Source organism: Macaca nemestrina, chromosome 14 (assembly GCF_043159975.1).
Source record: "Macaca nemestrina isolate mMacNem1 chromosome 14, mMacNem.hap1, whole genome shotgun sequence".
NCBI classification, from domain to species: domain Eukaryota; kingdom Metazoa; phylum Chordata; class Mammalia; order Primates; family Cercopithecidae; genus Macaca; species Macaca nemestrina.
Genome location: NC_092138.1, coordinates 568,268 through 584,471, shown reverse-complemented (window position 1 = coordinate 584,471; position 16,204 = coordinate 568,268). Strand labels below are relative to the sequence as shown.

The window sequence follows — 16,204 nt, the reverse complement described above, 5'->3', positions numbered from 1 at the left end:
TTTCTAACAAAGTCTGGCTGAACCTGCAGCTAAAAACCACCTATTAAATGCCCTCCCTCTTTTAACAGATAAACGCTAAGCTGACCATTTAAGAAAAATTAGCCAGATTATGCTGTTTATGGCTCGCTTTTCTCTTTACTTTCATTTGCTATAAATTCACGGTAAACAAAACACAATCCCTAGCTTCAGGAACAACACAGGAAATTATTAATCTAAAAAAGAAAGTTCTTTGTGATTTTAGATCAACTTTATTAAAAAAAAAAAAATCCCTTTATGACAGTATAACAGGGGAGATGCTGTTGCAGGCTTCCCACAGGAAAGTTCCAGAGGCACTGAACTGAACAACAGAGAGAAAACCCTAAGAAAGATATACTGAGAGACCATTCTGACTTGGAATGTTCTGAAGCATCGATTAAATGTTTCATAAACCAAATACGACAAAGAAAAAATACACAAATAAAACCAGAGTTACGTAAGAACTCTACTCTTTCTCCTATCATAAAAAGTAGATGGTTTAAAAAGATATGTCTAAAGCAACAAGAAAAAATTACCCTAATCCCTTTTCTCAATCTATACCCAGCCACCTTTTAAACTCTAGAAAAGGAATAATGCTCTGTCAAAGGGACAGCCTGTCAAATAATGCTCTCAAAGGGAGACCCTCACAAGCATGGTCTCGGCTTTCTAAAAACCTGAAGTCACACTGTTCACAGGCCATGGTGTAAAGTTCAGATTCATCGGTATCTGGCCTCTTGATCTGCAACCTAAGGTTGATGGCATCAAGGGGCCAGTTAAGCCAGACCCCTGTCCCTGTAACGACACTGTGAGAAACAGCCTAATGCTGAGATTCTGTGGGTTGCCAGGTGGAGGTGGCAAGTGTCAACTTGCCCTCTCAGGACTCCCGGGGGGACCTGGTTCCTTGTATTTTACCCCATAAAAGCACTTCACTAATTGCACACACTACTCCGACACTCCACAATGGTGTCCTTTTTCATGTTCAATCTGAAAACCTGCCTTGTAGGGCTCTGTTCCACTGGTGCCTCCTGACAATGCTGGACGATGACGTGGTGAGCCAGCTGGCTGAGTGAGGAGGCCCTGGACTCCGCCTGCACCAAGGGCAGCCAGCAGGAGAAGCGGAGGAGAAGAGAAGGGAAAAGACGCTCCGCAACACTTCACATCTCCAAAGCAGAAGCTGCAAGTCATCTCTACTGGACAGAGTGTGAGCACTGACAGGCAGGCACAGAACCACAGCGATGGATCAACTTCAGAATCTGGAGATGTAACAACCGTTAAACCTTCAATCCTTGCCCTCTGGTAAGTCCCTCTAGAGCTCCATTAATCATTAAGTGCTCGAACCACAGAACGACGCTTTTGGCCCAAATGAAATTCAGAAGTGAGCATTAAAGCTGTCATACGATTGTGTTGCTGGAGTCACAACTTCCACCTCTGGACTGCAAATAAATGCTATGGTTTTTTCTTCCCAAGTAAACAATGAGTAACAATGTATTATTAACAACATATTAAGATGAATACCAGCTTGTGTACAGTGCATCAAAAGAGGCAGAGGAGGCCGAGCGTGGTGGCTCACGCCTGTAATCCCAGCACTTTGGGAAGCCAAGGCAGGTGGATCACAAGGTCAGGAGTTCGAGACTAGCCTGGCCAAGATGGTGAAACCCTGTCTCTATTAAAAATACAAAAACTTAGCTGGGCGTGGTGGCGGCTCCTGTAATCCCAGCTACTCGGGAGGCTGAGGCAGAACTCGAACCTGGGAGGCGGAGGTTGCAGTGAGCTGAGATTGTGCCACTGCACTCCAGCCTGGGCGACAGAGTGAGACTCCGTCTCAAACAAACAAAAGGGAGGCAGAGGAGACCCAGAGCCATTAGACAGTACAGCTGTCTAATGGCTACCTCCCATGCTACGGAACAGGCCTGTGATGCTGGACGTTTTTCCATTTCCAATCAACCTTGAGTGTCCTTTCCATCCTGGAAGGCAGCCGGATGAGTGCTGAAACAGGTATGTTCTTACAATCTGTTTCCTCACATTCACTTGCTCCTACTAGTTTAGTCTGCAATTCTACATCAAAGAGTAGAGCCTCCCAAGGTTACATTCTTTGGCACTTCGGGAGAGTACAGCTGGCTCAGGGTGGCCTCTAAACGTTAACGATCTTTTTCTAGCTACCCCACTCTATGCACACACCTTACTAAATGAGTTTTTTTTTTTTTGAAACTGCCTTTTGTCACTTAGCTGCTGCCAGTCAGCCGAAAGAGCCGCTCACGTGCACACGAGCACGTGGGTCCAGGCACGAGGGCCAGACCGTGACGGGAGACCTCCAGCGAAGCGGCACCCCGGGGAAGACAGTCACAACACACGACACCCACACTTCCTTGCTCCAATCCAATCCGGGAGTCCTCTTCCTTTCAATCGACACTATTTCCCTCACACAGGGAAGGGAAGAACGGGTGCTACTAACAACTTCTCCCAGAAAACTAAAGTTCTCACTCAGCGTATCAATCAGACTGAAAGCAAGGCATGCGGCAGCACAGGCCGTTCGGAATCGTGGCACCAGCAAGACAGTGCTGGGGAAGCCCAGCCTGAGGCGCAGCCGCCGTGGGAAAGTGCTCGGTGGAGTCTGCAGAGATGCTGCTGCCTGAAGGTCAGTCACGGAGTTCCTGGGGAAAGAGGTCAGAGAGCCAAGGTCCCGGATCCTCACCTCATTGCCACGGGTAGCTACTTTTACAGCTTAAGAGACCTGCTAAGGCGGGCAGGAAATGTGTTACTTAAAAAGGGATCTTAGATAACATCTTTTGTTTCCAGAGTTAGCTGTCAACTATATATATATATATATATATATATATATATATATATTTTTTTTTTTTTTTTTTTTTTTTTTTGAGATGGAGTCTCGCTCTGTCGCCCAGGCTGGAGTGCAGTGGCCGGATCTCAGCTCACTGCAAGCTCCGCCTCCCGGGTTCACGCCATTCTCCTGCCTCAGCCTCCCGAGTAGCTGGGACTACAGGCGCCCGCCACCACGCCCGGCTAGTTTTTTGTATTTTTTAGTAGAGATGGGGTTTCACCGTGTTAGCCAGGATGGTCTCATCTCTGGACCTCATGATCCGCCCGTCTCGGCCTCCCAAAGTGCTGGGATTACAGGCTTGAGCCACCACACCCGGCAACTGTATTTTTTAAACTTTTATGGCTATATGAGAAATATACTCAAAAACTGCAGAGGGACAAGGTGCTTCTGTGGACTGGATTGCCCTTCGGCTCATTTTCCGTGCTGGCTGCAGTAGCCTAGCGTCCACCCACAGGCCTGAGGCTTGCTACATACGAGATGGCTGACTTTGAGGTCAGCTTCACTCTCCAGGCCAAGGAGCACCAAGGAGCACCGCCTGTGCCCGCCCTGCAGAGGGTGGCAAGGCAGCAGGTGGCCTGGGGTGGTCTGCCTACTCCACCCATGCTCTCACTCTGTCTGTCCTCGAGCCCTTTTCCTTTCACACTCTGAACACGGGCGCATTGCCTCCCTGAAGAGCATACACCTGGGGCTTCACATCACGTGATGCAGGCACATGGAGGGCAGGCAGGTGTGCAAAACCCGAGACAGTATTCAGAACCCTGGCCCCACAACCCCTCGACGTGAAAGCCCTTGGCAAGCAGCCACAGCAGACTCAGTGCTACACTCAGAAAATCAGACCAACAGATCAGACGCTCTGTGAACACAGCCGTACACAGAAGCAACACACACAGAATGGTGAATAGTAATCTCGTCCCTCCTTTCTTCCTTCTCTGTGTGGGCGGCCCGTACCGGCCCATTCACATGGAGGCAGGGAGGGACCGACGGGGATGGCGGCCCAGGAGCTAAAGCAACCATGGAATAGGGTTCTCACAGTAGAGACCCCTCCAGCCGCTACATCCCGAACATGCTGCTCAGCCAACAAAACTCCTCCGTGCGCTCTGCCATGAGGAGCAGGAGCAGCTGGAGGCGGCAGGCTTCCCTTCTGGAAAGGCAGCTTTACATACGCACCTCGGTCACAGGGAGAGCAAGGGAAGCCTTTCTGCGTATCTCGAAAATACAGGGGGCACAGCAGGTAAAGAAATCTGCCCCCACCAGGTCCCAAACACCCCTGCCCTGTACTGGAGACCTGCCCCATCGGCCTGGGCAGGTGTTTCTGCACCAGTCACCTAATTCAACACGGGCCCCAGCGCCCACAGTGTGCTCAGTACACAGCCTGCCTCACTCCAGACTCTCTGGCCCGCTCTCAAATGGCTGCCATTTATTCCGTATGTGAGACCCCTGAGAGCGACTGCAAGGGACTCTCCTCGCTTGTTTAGTCCAGAAGCACCAAGAACTCAATAGGCATCCCCGAGACTTTTTCTACCAAGTAACAATTCTTTCTCCCATGAAATGTCCTGTCACTTAAAGGCAGATGATTATTCAACAAAATTCCCGCTAATTAGTGTTATAACAAATCACACTTCACTGATAAAGTTTCTAGAAAACACCCTGGTTGGCCAAAATCCTGTTGCTTTTTTGGTTCTGAATGACATTTCAAGGAAACTTCACAATGAGATAAGCTGTCGGTGTAACTAACCACATGCCAGGACCTCCAGAGTTTGGGCGGAGGCACCTTTTTCAGACACACACCAGGGTCTAACCCCCCTCTCTCCACTTGATTTGGCTCCTGCTCATCCCCGACCTCAACCCTGCAGGCCCCGCACGGGGGTCAGGAAACCACAGATGGGGCCTGCAGCCAGGAACAGTGTATATGTTTCCAAATCATTTTAAAAAGGAAAAAGGGCCAGGCACGGTGGTTCACACCTATAATCCCAGCACTGTGGGAGGCTGAGGCAAAAGGACTGTTCCAGGCCAGGAGTACGAGACAAGCCTGGCCAACATAGTGAGACCCTATCTCTCAAAAACAAAAAAAAATTCTTTTTCTAAATTAGCACACGTGGTGACGCATGCTTGTAGTCCCAGTTACTTGGGTGGCTGAGGCAGGAGGATTGCCTGAGCCCAGGAGTTCAAGGCTGCAGTGAGCTATTATCACACTACTGCATTCCAGGCTGAGCAATAGAGTGAGAACTGTCTCCAAATAAATAAAAAGGAAAGGCGGGGGGAAAAAAAACAACAATTATCTGGAGATGGGCTAATTACATCAAATTTAAGTTTCAGGTCTGTAAAAGTTTCACTGGCACACAGCTACGTCTGCTATACTACTTATGGCAGCTTCATGCTACAGCAACAAGGCTGAAGAGCTGCCACAGAAAGCGTACGGTCTGAAATATTAACTGCCTGGTCCTTTATGGGAAAGGCTTGCTGGCCCTGTGCCGGCACACACCGAGTTCACGCCTGCGCTCTCTGTGGTCAGCTCCCTCCTGCCTTCAGGTCGCTCTGAGTGGCCTGAATCCCCCATCTAGGGAAACCTTGCCCGACTTTATCCTGTATCTCTCCTTCACCGCTCTTGTCTCAAGCTGTCTTGTTCATTTACTCAGGAACTGTCTTTTCAGAAGAATGTAAGCTTCCTAAGGGTAGCTAACTTTGCCTGTCATTTCTATATTCCTGATGCCTAGTGGAACAGTGGAATATTTGTGAATCACATGAACACAGACCACACTAGTCATATAAACTGAGCAAAGATGTAATGAGGCCCCAGCACCTCATCACCAGGGTTCTAGCTGAAGAGACTGCTTGTCTAGCACCATGACATAGTTTGCACAGTATAAAACAAGCAACTAAATAAAACCTGTTCTACTTCTCAAAGGTTCTAAGAGGTTATATATAACAAGTAAGTTGAGCTGTAAGTTAAGAACAGGACATGTTTTATGCTAAACGGAAGGGGCCACCTCCTGGCTTCCGGACATCAAGTGACAGGTGCCCGGCGCCTGCTCTGATCCTCCCCTCTGGTCTGTCCATCCCCATCACAGGTCCTGGCGGTTCGGTGGTATTCCACCCTGATCGAAACACAGCCTAATGACTATATATAGCAAGTCTTTTAAGCACTAATTAAAAATAACAGTCTGGCATTTGAAAACTCCTATAAACAAAAATGTAAGAGCTGAAATAAACAGCAACAGTTGCAAATCTGGTCTATGCTCAGGTGGGTAAAAAGCTACAGGTCTCCTCTGGAGTTTTTCAATCACTCTTGAGTTTATGGGGTTTTAAAATGCCTAACAATGGCCATCTTACCTTTTGGTTAATAAGGAACGGGGCTTTTCTCAATTACTCCATTTTAATGATTATAAAATTCATTACAATAATATTTAACCTAATATATCCCAAATATCACTAACACTATAATCAATCGGGAGACATTAAGTTATTTTGTCTTTCTTCATTCAATGTCTTCACTATTCATTGTGCATTTTATACTTACAGCACATCTCAACTCAAAATAGCTGCATTTAAGTGTTTAACAGCCACACATGGCTAATGGCTGCCGTACTAGACTGCACAGTTTTAAAATGTTCAAAACCAAACTTACTTTTCTGCATCTGGGGAGTCTTACATAAAAGAGGTTTTGTTTAAGCTGTTGTTTTTACTTAAGATGTCTGAATATATTATTTACTACTTTGTACTTTTTTAAAACCCTGGAATTTGTCTTAGGATTCACACTGCATTCCTCACAATAAGGTAGAAGATATTAAGGACTGTATCACATTGCTTTCTCGCAAGCATCCAGTTGACTTCTCCAACCACAGCTGCTAGATTTAGTTTTAATTCCCTTTGCACATGGCTTCTTTCCTGCCCTAACTGAATGCAACCAAGCAGCTCGGACACATCGGAGCCAAGTTTCCTTCGTGGGCAACAGAACGGCACCACCGTCAGTCACACAATGACCCACCCAAGTTTACAACTCAAAAGCATTCCACTCAATCCTTTAGGAGACTTATGTCCATCTTTATGATTTAAGAAGAGGGAAACACTTTTAAGACCTCAAAATCCTCTGGTTAGAAGCGTAAGTACAATCAGATTAACGCACTTAGTTCTTCACTCACACAGCAAACACATGGGATTCTGCTAATAGAAATGGTGGTTTCAATAGTTTGGGGATCCAATGGGATCACCATCCTTCACCAACAGTGGGATGTGCTGGTTAAACTCCGAGGGTGTTCCTGGTTACCTCTGCATCCTGGTCCTGGAGGTGGTATGTCCTCTGGAGGCTTTGCAGAGTTCGGTGGCTCAGAGTCTTCTGCTCCAAGAGATGCTCCAGAAGCAAGACCAGCTGGTCTGGAAGAAGCTAAAGACAAAACCAAACAGCCTATGAAAACGCCATTCAGCTGATGAGAAAGTAAACCCAAATGTTCAGACTGAAGACCGCATACCCAGGGTAACCTGGGTGCTTTCAGCATATATCGGCAACATGGAAAGGCTGTGAAGCTGACTTTTGTGATTCCTCAGGGTGTATATTGTCTGTATTCCCAAAGACACTGCATTCCAGGGTCTGATTAGGCCCCGTTTTCCATGACTAATCATTTCAGTTTTATACTTAGAGCAGATCAAAACTGTGCTTCTCTTAATAAAACATTATCGTGGTTTACTGGATCTCTTCCTTTACAGCACGCATACAGCAGAAAATGTAATGTAGCCTAGACAAAGGTTCAAGGAGCCATCCAGTTATAGGCAAACACCTGGAAATTTCACAGAAATAAGATGTGGCATGCAGTCCCCTTTTCACCACGTCAGCTCTGTAAATACACCTGCTGCACACTGAGAAATAAAGAGTACATACTGAAAGAACTGTCTTCCCTCCATTACGAGAATCATAAACTTATGATCCATTAAAAAGCTACAAAGGCCGTATGCAACTATACGTGCCGCTGTACACACAGACACACCAGGTCACCCATATTCCTGAGTTCTCACACAGGAACAGTCAAAAGTGACGTTACAAGTTGAGGGCAAAGAGAGGAGGTAGTCTTCACGTGGTACAAAAACAAAACACAATGTATGCGAAATACAAGGAAATGAAGAGAAGCATGCGTAAGACTTCATCCGTGTTACTCGCTACGGGGCAGCAGGGCCAGGACTGGTGGCCCTGTGAGATGGGCCCTGTAGTGCACTGGAGGAATAATCAATTTGAGATACGCCTTGTAGGAAATGAAACATATTTATTCTAAAATCAAGATTTTAAAATTTACCCTATGAATTCCATGGCTCTCTCTGCCGAGCTTCTCTCCATCCCTGTATGTGCAGATCATCCCTGTCAATCCGAACTACAGGTCTGGAAGCTGGTATCACATCAACAGCACATTCGTAAGAACACCTGGATTTTAACTGCCACTTTCTGATGCTCTAAAACAATTTTTTAAAAGTACTGGTTTCCCTTCCTGCTCCTCATCTTTCTGCCCCCAAGTGTGCACTCTGCCTGACCCTCCCTATCCCTTACCCCCTCACTCATTCACACACACACTTATATTTTTCCAAAAGGTACGCAGGGGGCAACAGGCAGACAGCAAGTACTGCAAACACCACACCCACTGTGGAATACAAGGTATCTGTTTTCTCACCTCACCCTTCTAAGTTCTGAGAAAGCCCCACTTGCCTACAGACAGAGGCAGAAAGAAGGGAGACAGGCACCAGCGCAATCACTTGGTTCTTGGGTATATTCTGTACTTCATAGCATCGCTTCATCTGAAAGGCATGCCGTGGCTATTCTCTCAGGAGAAACAAGGTGCCTTCAGCAAAACTGCAGTACAACCAGCACTGACTCCGACCCAAGGAATTACTAACGCTCCATTTCTTTTCATGAGAAGTCAAGTAATTGCAGCATGTTTTAAAGATATCAAATTACTACATAAGTACTTGTAACAAAATCACCCATCTACCACACGATATTAAAAGGGAATCTGTTTCACAGAAGAGGCCAAACCCAGGCCCCAGCCTCTGGCAGGCCCCTCACCATTCACACGTGAACACTGCTGGGTGTGTGTGGTATCCAGCACTTCTGCCCAGGCAGCCCAGGGAGACTGGTTCCTCTCTCCCTCTGCCCTCCTCCTCCTTGCTGTTCATCTCATCCCTCAGCCTCCTATGATGTTCCAAGAGAGGTGCTTTTCTGCAGGAGGCTGAGCCTTCAACCCATGGCCTCAAGCACCCCTAACCCGTCTCCCGGGGCCGCTGACTGAATGCCCTCCAGCCCTTGAGCCCTCTTCCCAGTGCCTTCCTTTTCACCCCAGTCGTGGGCTCTCCCCGCTTCATCTCACTACTACCCTTTGTTGTGCTGCTGTCAAACAGCAGCTCCACCGGGGTACCCAGGCCAGGCCACCACAGGATGGAGACCTACTCTACCGCACAGACACTCAAAACTGGTGAGCAGCATTTCTTAAGGCAGACAGTCCGAGGATAGCAGGAGCCTGGCATCGAGACCCCTCCAGACAAAGGCAGGCAGGCTTCGGGGAACAGGCTCAGCCTCACAGAGAAGCGATTCTCGGCACCACCGGCACCCAGACCAGCAGAACACCCTTTGCCAGAAGAGGGGCCTCGTTTGCTGACTAAATACAGAAGGAACCAGTCCTGCCAAACTGCAGACTTACAGGGAGGGGAGGGGAGAAAGAAAAGCACATCCCCGTGTTCTACACTTGTGCTAACGAAGAAGCCTCCTGTCAAACTCTCGTTTGGGATTTGGTTTAAACTAAAGACACACTGAGCAAAGAAACCCTGAGTAAGACAATAGCTTGGTCCTCAACTCACCCCGACTAGGTGTAACCAACAGATACAGCCCAGTTTAAAATCCAACAATTACCAATACGTGGACCTATAAAAACACCTGCATTCATACTTGTATATCTGAGCTTTCTTTTTTTTTTTGAGACGGAGTCTCGCTCTGCCGCCCAGGCTGGAGTGCAGTGGCCGGATCTCAGCTCACTGCAAGCTCCACCTCCCGGGTTCACGCCATTCTCCGGCCTCAGCCTCCCGAGTAGCTGGGACCGCAGGCGCCGCCACCGCGCCCGGCTAATTTTTTGTATTTCTTAATAGAGACGGGGTTTCACCGTGTTAGCCAGGATGGTTTCGATCTCCTGACCTCGTGATCCGCCCGTCTCGGCCTCCCAAAGTGCTGGGATTACAGGCTTGAACCACCGCGCCCGGCCCCCCACCGCGCCCGGCCCCCCACTGCGCCCGGCCGGTCTGAGCTTTCTTTTAAGCTGAAAGCTCACGCATCTCTACACAACAACAGAACCAAAAGGATCCACGGAAGCTTCTGTCCTCTCCAAATTTCACACAATGAAGACCTTTGACGCTCTCCTCCCGGACTTAAGACCATGAGATGGAAGGGAGGGAGCACACTGACTCTCATTTGAGAGAGGTGAGGAGCGAGGGCTGACCTCCCCTCAGGTATCTGCTCCCCCTAAACAAGGTCCCGACCACAGTGCTGCCACAGCCAGCCTCGTGCTCCCACGTTTCTCTGAGTCCCATTCTTCTGAACAGATGTGAAATGACTCTCACTTAGTAAACAACCTGTGACCATCCGGCTTTTAGTTGTAACTATTGTAACTCATGGGGGGGGAATGTAGTTTCTGAAAAAAGTAGGGAAAAAAAAAACAGTGAACAAATGCTATTTTGGGACACAGACAATAAAACTAATAAAGCATCTTTTATTCGCAAAATACACATTACAACATTTTTAAAGGATGAGATAATAGACCTTAAAAAGAGGATATTGAAGCAAAAATGTAGTTAAACAGCTTCAATACATTTCTCTTTGTAAAATAAACATTTGCTCCCCGTAAAGCCACCCTACAAATGAAGAGGTAGTGGTAATGTAATAAACCGAAACGTTTGTGAAGCCACTGAAAGAGACCACACATCAGCAGATATGCTCAAGGCAGCAGCGGGTGGGGCGGTGCGAGGAGCCCAGGGCAGGCACGGGGGAGTGGGACATGCTATGTGGACCACTCCACTTCCACCCACGTGGAAATCAGAGCAAACTTCACGTGACTTCTAGGCCAACTGCGTTTATTTATTCATTTTAAGATTAACTGAATTTTAGACTGAAAGGCCAGCTGTGTTTAACACAGCAGCACCGGCGGGAGAGAGAGAAGGCTCTGGTCGCACCACAGAGTGATCGTGAAAAATAAAGGACCTCACCGCCGAGCATCACCACCTAAGAAAGTAGCTCCTTCTTCAAACATTATCAAAACAACTTGCCTTTATTTCTGAGGGCCTAACAGTGCTCACACCCACAGTTCAACAGTGACAGGAATGCAAAAGTCCTTTTCTTTGCATAAACAAGAAATTCATGATGGGGTTATTTTTTCCATACGGAGACCAGCTCAGTATTTTTAAAATGCATCTGCCTCCGAAATTTACGCAAAATAGGACTACAAGGTGCCAAAGTGATGTGGGTATTTGCAAGAGAACTTCACAGAACTATAAAACTTACTGAAATGAATACAAGAAATAAAATGCTACACGAGGTCAGTCAAGTACAAATGCTGCTTGTTAAGGATTTTAGAAGTCTGTGTTCTACTCTAGACATGGAAGACTTCACAGCTGCTAAACACTAAGAACTGTAGAAAGAAAGAAGTCCACCGCATGTTTCTCCCAGCTTCAGAGTCCACGCGAGCTGTACGACTCCCAGTGGTTTGGGAGACGTTTTACGCATGCTCTTGGAAAGAAAACACGCATTTTCCAAACCCACCCTCCTCAACTAGAGGCAGCTCAACAAAAAAAACCCCGACTCTCCCAAAAGCCTCTTACTGCTGTCACGGGGGCGTCACTCACTCTGCGCTCCCAGAAGACCACCCACGCAACTGAGGTCCCGCCGCCACTTCTTCCATCAGCACGATCAGAACAGGCCAGCTCCCCTCCCGCATCGGACATGGCTCACAACTGACCTTGCAGAGGCAGGGCCTGTGACAAGAGACCAGCGAACGGCAGCCTCCACGCCCCGGTGCCTGCACCCCTCCGACAGCAGAGGAGAGCACCTCCGGCGTGGCCCAGCTGCTGTGTCCTGCCTCACACAAGAAAGTCACTGTGCGGCTCCCCAGCCAGAGAACAAGCCCGGGACGGAGGCAGCCACGGGCTGACAGTGGCGTGAGTTCTATTATTACCCCATTATCACTCTGGGATCTGTGCCTAAATGAAGCATGCTTCCTCCCTGATGCCATTTCCTTTTATCCTGGCTGGAGACTAAAAGCGGATCAATGGGGGCAATACATATGATGTCACTTCAATTTACAGCCATGGCCTCCCCCTCTCCAGTCTGTCTGAAACACACAGAAAGATCAATTCTTCCCAAAAATGGTTAAAAAATGCTTAGGGAGCATTCTTCTTCCAGAAGAGCATTCTCTGCTATATTTGTCTATGTTACTATGCAAGGAACTGTTTACATGGAACAAAAACAGAAGACACGGTGGGGAGGGGGAATCTCAAATTCTGTATGCTGGAGACTTGCTGGCTGAAATTCAACAAGAGCAGGGTCCTCTGAAAGTCACACGCAGGAGGCCTTCGGGCAGAAGCACAACAGAAACCGGTTTTCTTTTGCCCCTTGGATTAAAAAGGTGATCCCACTGACACAAAGTATCTTTCATTTTTAGAGAGTTCCCCCAAAGTCAGACAAATCCCCTTTCACTCTTCCCAGAAAACACACCCACCACCTTAGCAGACCCTCAGGTTGCCCCTCCAGTCCACAGGCAGAGGAGGAAACAGCATCCACTCACACGGTGCCCTCATTAAAGGAGACGGAAAGCTTGGCTACAGGACACGAGACAGAACTTATAAACTAAGTCATCTTCCAGACTCGGCTCTGAACCAAATAAAACACAGTGAAAATCTCTACGCTGTATAAATTTTCACGTGGTGCTTTTCGACAATAAGGCAAAATTAAGATACAATCAATGAAGTTCCTCAAAACAAAACCAAGAGTTCTCCCTCCTCATAACCCAAAAAGAAACAGAAAATGTTCAGAGCCACAGAACCCAGGGGCAGTCAGCCTTTACTGCCCACACACTAGCCAGGCCAGTCTTCAACAAATGGTCTTCTTCCATCTGTTACTTTTTAAATGATAAACATTTCTAAGAAACAAAAGTAGACAACTTAGTACTATGTACACATACCAGGGTGTCTGCCCAAGAGCCTGCCTACTAGGATATCATGACAGAACTGAAATGTATTTATTCTAAATTAGTAATTTGTATAATGGAAAAACACAATTGGTTTGAATTGCTGCTGAAAACACAATTCAGAAAAGAAAAACCTGTGTATGTTGAAGCAAAAACGTAACATATTTTAAAGAACTGTCAAAACTTACAAATAGAAGCATCTACTGTTCACATTATTTGTGTGGCATAAAATTGGATTTGCCAGCAAAGGAAGTCACCAAATAATTAAGAGAAAAAAAATTTTCTTCAAAATAAAGAAAATCAATCAATTGGTGCATATTTGTCCAGCAGAATCAGCTATTTCTGATTACCAAACATCGTTAGGGAGTGTGTCTATAAACAAATTTTGGAAAGAAAATTCAAGTAGCAGCAAATATGCACACAGCTCATTTTAAACAGAGAAAACCATATTCATTAGATTTTTGGGAAATTCTAATAGTTACAGTTGAAAAAGATTACTGCAAATTTTGAGCCATAGTTTGCTTGTGAAGTTTCTAAAAGTGGCATCACAGAACCTAAAACAGATACACATCATCATTAGCAAATACTATCTGAAATAATGTATTGGCATAATTCTCATGTTTCCAGATTGTAAGGGTCAAATGTTCCCGTGCTATTATTCCCCTAACTCTTGCTAAAAGCATATACTATATGCAATCTAACACAAAACATATTAAATGACAAAATATGCACTCCTCTGGTCAACTGGATCTCGTACAACCATGTGTACATTAATATTTTATGTTGTTATATATGTCGGAAGCATCATAAACACTCAAATTGAAAATTTCCAAGTATTTCACAAGAGATGCGTGGGATCCTTGTGTCTACCTCTCTGACCCCAGATCCTGCCAGACCAATCACAAGGGGCCAAAGGGAAAACATTCCTGATCTGAATTTTATGCTTCTCAAGAAAATCATCACTCATGAAACAGAAACTGTAAACTCCTAAGTGATTCCGTCTATTTACCCTGCCACGACAACAATGGCATGTTTAATATATGGCTTGTTTAATATTCCTAAAGAAATTGGAATACTTTAAAGTATAAGAATATTTCTAACTCTTCTTGCATTCACATTTTCATAAAAATTTCCTTCTTTTTGTTTCCTTAGAATTAATGCTTTTTCCACTAGTGGTAGCTCATGCCAGTAATCCCAGCACTCTGGAAGGCCTAGACAGGAGAATGGCTTGAGCCCAGGAGTTTCAGACCAGCCTGAGCAACACAGTGAGATCTCGCCCCCTACCCACCCCCCAAATTAGGTGTGCTGGTATGCGTCTGTAATCACAGCTATTTGGGAGGCTGAGGAGGGAGGATCATCTGAGCCCAGCAGTTGGAGGCTGCGGTGAGCTACGATTAATGCAATAGACTTCAGCCTGGGCAACAGAGCAAGACTCTGTATCCAACAACAACAACAACAAAAAGAATTAATGCTCTTACCTAAATTAATAATGGTGTACTTAATACTTGATGTATTTATCTTGAAGGAGAGTATACATTTTATAATTCTGAGTTCCTAATTTACAAACAATGACACTTGCTGACTCCAATTAGCCCAGCATATGAATATACCTTTACTGTAAAACAAACGGTTGGCTGAGTCTATGAATCAAAACATCCTACATGGTATGTAGCCATGCAATGGAATACTATGTAGCTATTAAAAAGAATGAGATGGAATTATTTTTGTAATATGGGAAGATGGCAAGAAATGTTTTTAGAAAAAAGGTTCAGAATAAAATGTAGACTATGGTTGAATTTGCGTAAATTACATTCTAAAGACACATTAATAATAATAAGGAATGCTTTGTGTCAACTGTTTCTCTGAGTAACCTACCTGAACTTTCTGCCCTCCCCTCTGTCCATTTCTCTGCTTCCAGCTCAAGCTGAAATATTTTTCTGAAATCATGCTACAAGTATTTCCTAATAATTCACTTAAAAGAGAGATCTACCTTATGAAGAAATTCATTACCACAACTAAACCTAAGAACACTGAGAACGACTGGGGCATGTGCTCTAACCAAGTGCTGGACCAGGCAACCAGAAACCAAGCATTTCTCTAAAGCCGGTCCGGTAGTTATGGGAAGACCTCCTAGCACGAAGTGTGCACCGAGAAACCTATCACTGTCTCTCCAGTCTTAGTCGTAACATTTTAACATTGGTTCTGTGCAAGCAGCAATCAAAAAGTGGAAGAATTTTAAAACTTCCAAATATCCTGTAAATAGATATATAGGAAGCACAGCATCAGTCACATGCTCAGGTTTTTACGCTGTCACTTAGAATACTAACAAATTATAAAATACATTCAGATTTTTTTCCCAAGGGAAAAAAACAGTAATTTCATCCAAACCCAGAATTTCTTCCTTTCTATAACTTCCTACATTACTCCAATATGTCAAAAATCAAAATCAGATGGTGTAGGATTATTTATTACGAATTTAGTAATTTTAGTTAATAATTATATCGACATGATTCTTCCTTGGTTAAATGCTTTTTATACGGCCCTGTATTCCTGGTGAATAGTAATCTATACAATGCACAAAATTACTGTGTTCATATGGACAAACAGGCAATCATCACTAACATTCAGTGTGAATAGTAATCTATACAATGCACAAAATTACTGTGTTCATATGGACAAACAGGCAATCATCACTAACATTCAGTGTGATAATACAGTTTTTCCTCTAAATTAGAAGGGGATTAGCAAACAGGGGAAAAAACTCAGCTCTTACAGAAAATACCTATCTTCAGAATTTCCTGTACAGAAAATAGTATCCTCTCCTTTTAAGTTTAAACAGGAATAACTGCATTCAAAGAAAATTATATTTTAACTTCTATAAAAAGAATGTACATTTTTAAGGTGTGTCTTAAATATTGGAACCAGATTTTGCTCATTTCACGTGCTATCTACCCACATCCTTGATAGTCAAATGTTCATCACATTGAAATAAAGGACTTAACGCCCAATATAGTAAGAAGAAATAATAAGGTAACAATGTCATCTGCAAGAATAGCTGTCAATTAACAATCCGGTGATTTAAAAGAATTTATTAAAAGCAAATTTATATAGCAACACATGAACATTCAGACCAGGAGTGATTCTCATTCCT

General features: G+C 45.1%; 1 protein-coding gene across 21 annotated transcripts in view; it reads right to left on the bottom strand.

Moving 5' to 3' along the window:
• Positions 1-16,204, bottom strand: part of AOPE (aminopeptidase O (putative)) — a 386,190-nt gene that overhangs the window by 44,661 nt on the left and 325,325 nt on the right. For 17 of the 21 annotated variants that reach the window (XR_011612942.1, XR_011612948.1, XR_011612943.1 and 14 more), the window contains one exon: positions 7,116-7,232. The exons of 2 other annotated variants lie outside the window; for them this stretch is intronic. Coding sequence is in view for 14 of the 19 variants with exons in the window: in XM_071078740.1 (XP_070934841.1) it covers positions 7,116-7,232 (117 nt within the window). In the remaining 5 variants the exon portion in view is untranslated. Of the gene's footprint in view, positions 1-7,115; positions 7,233-16,204 lie in introns of those variants that run through there. 2 more of the 21 variants (XR_011612944.1, XR_011612947.1) reach the window with 1 other exon arrangement.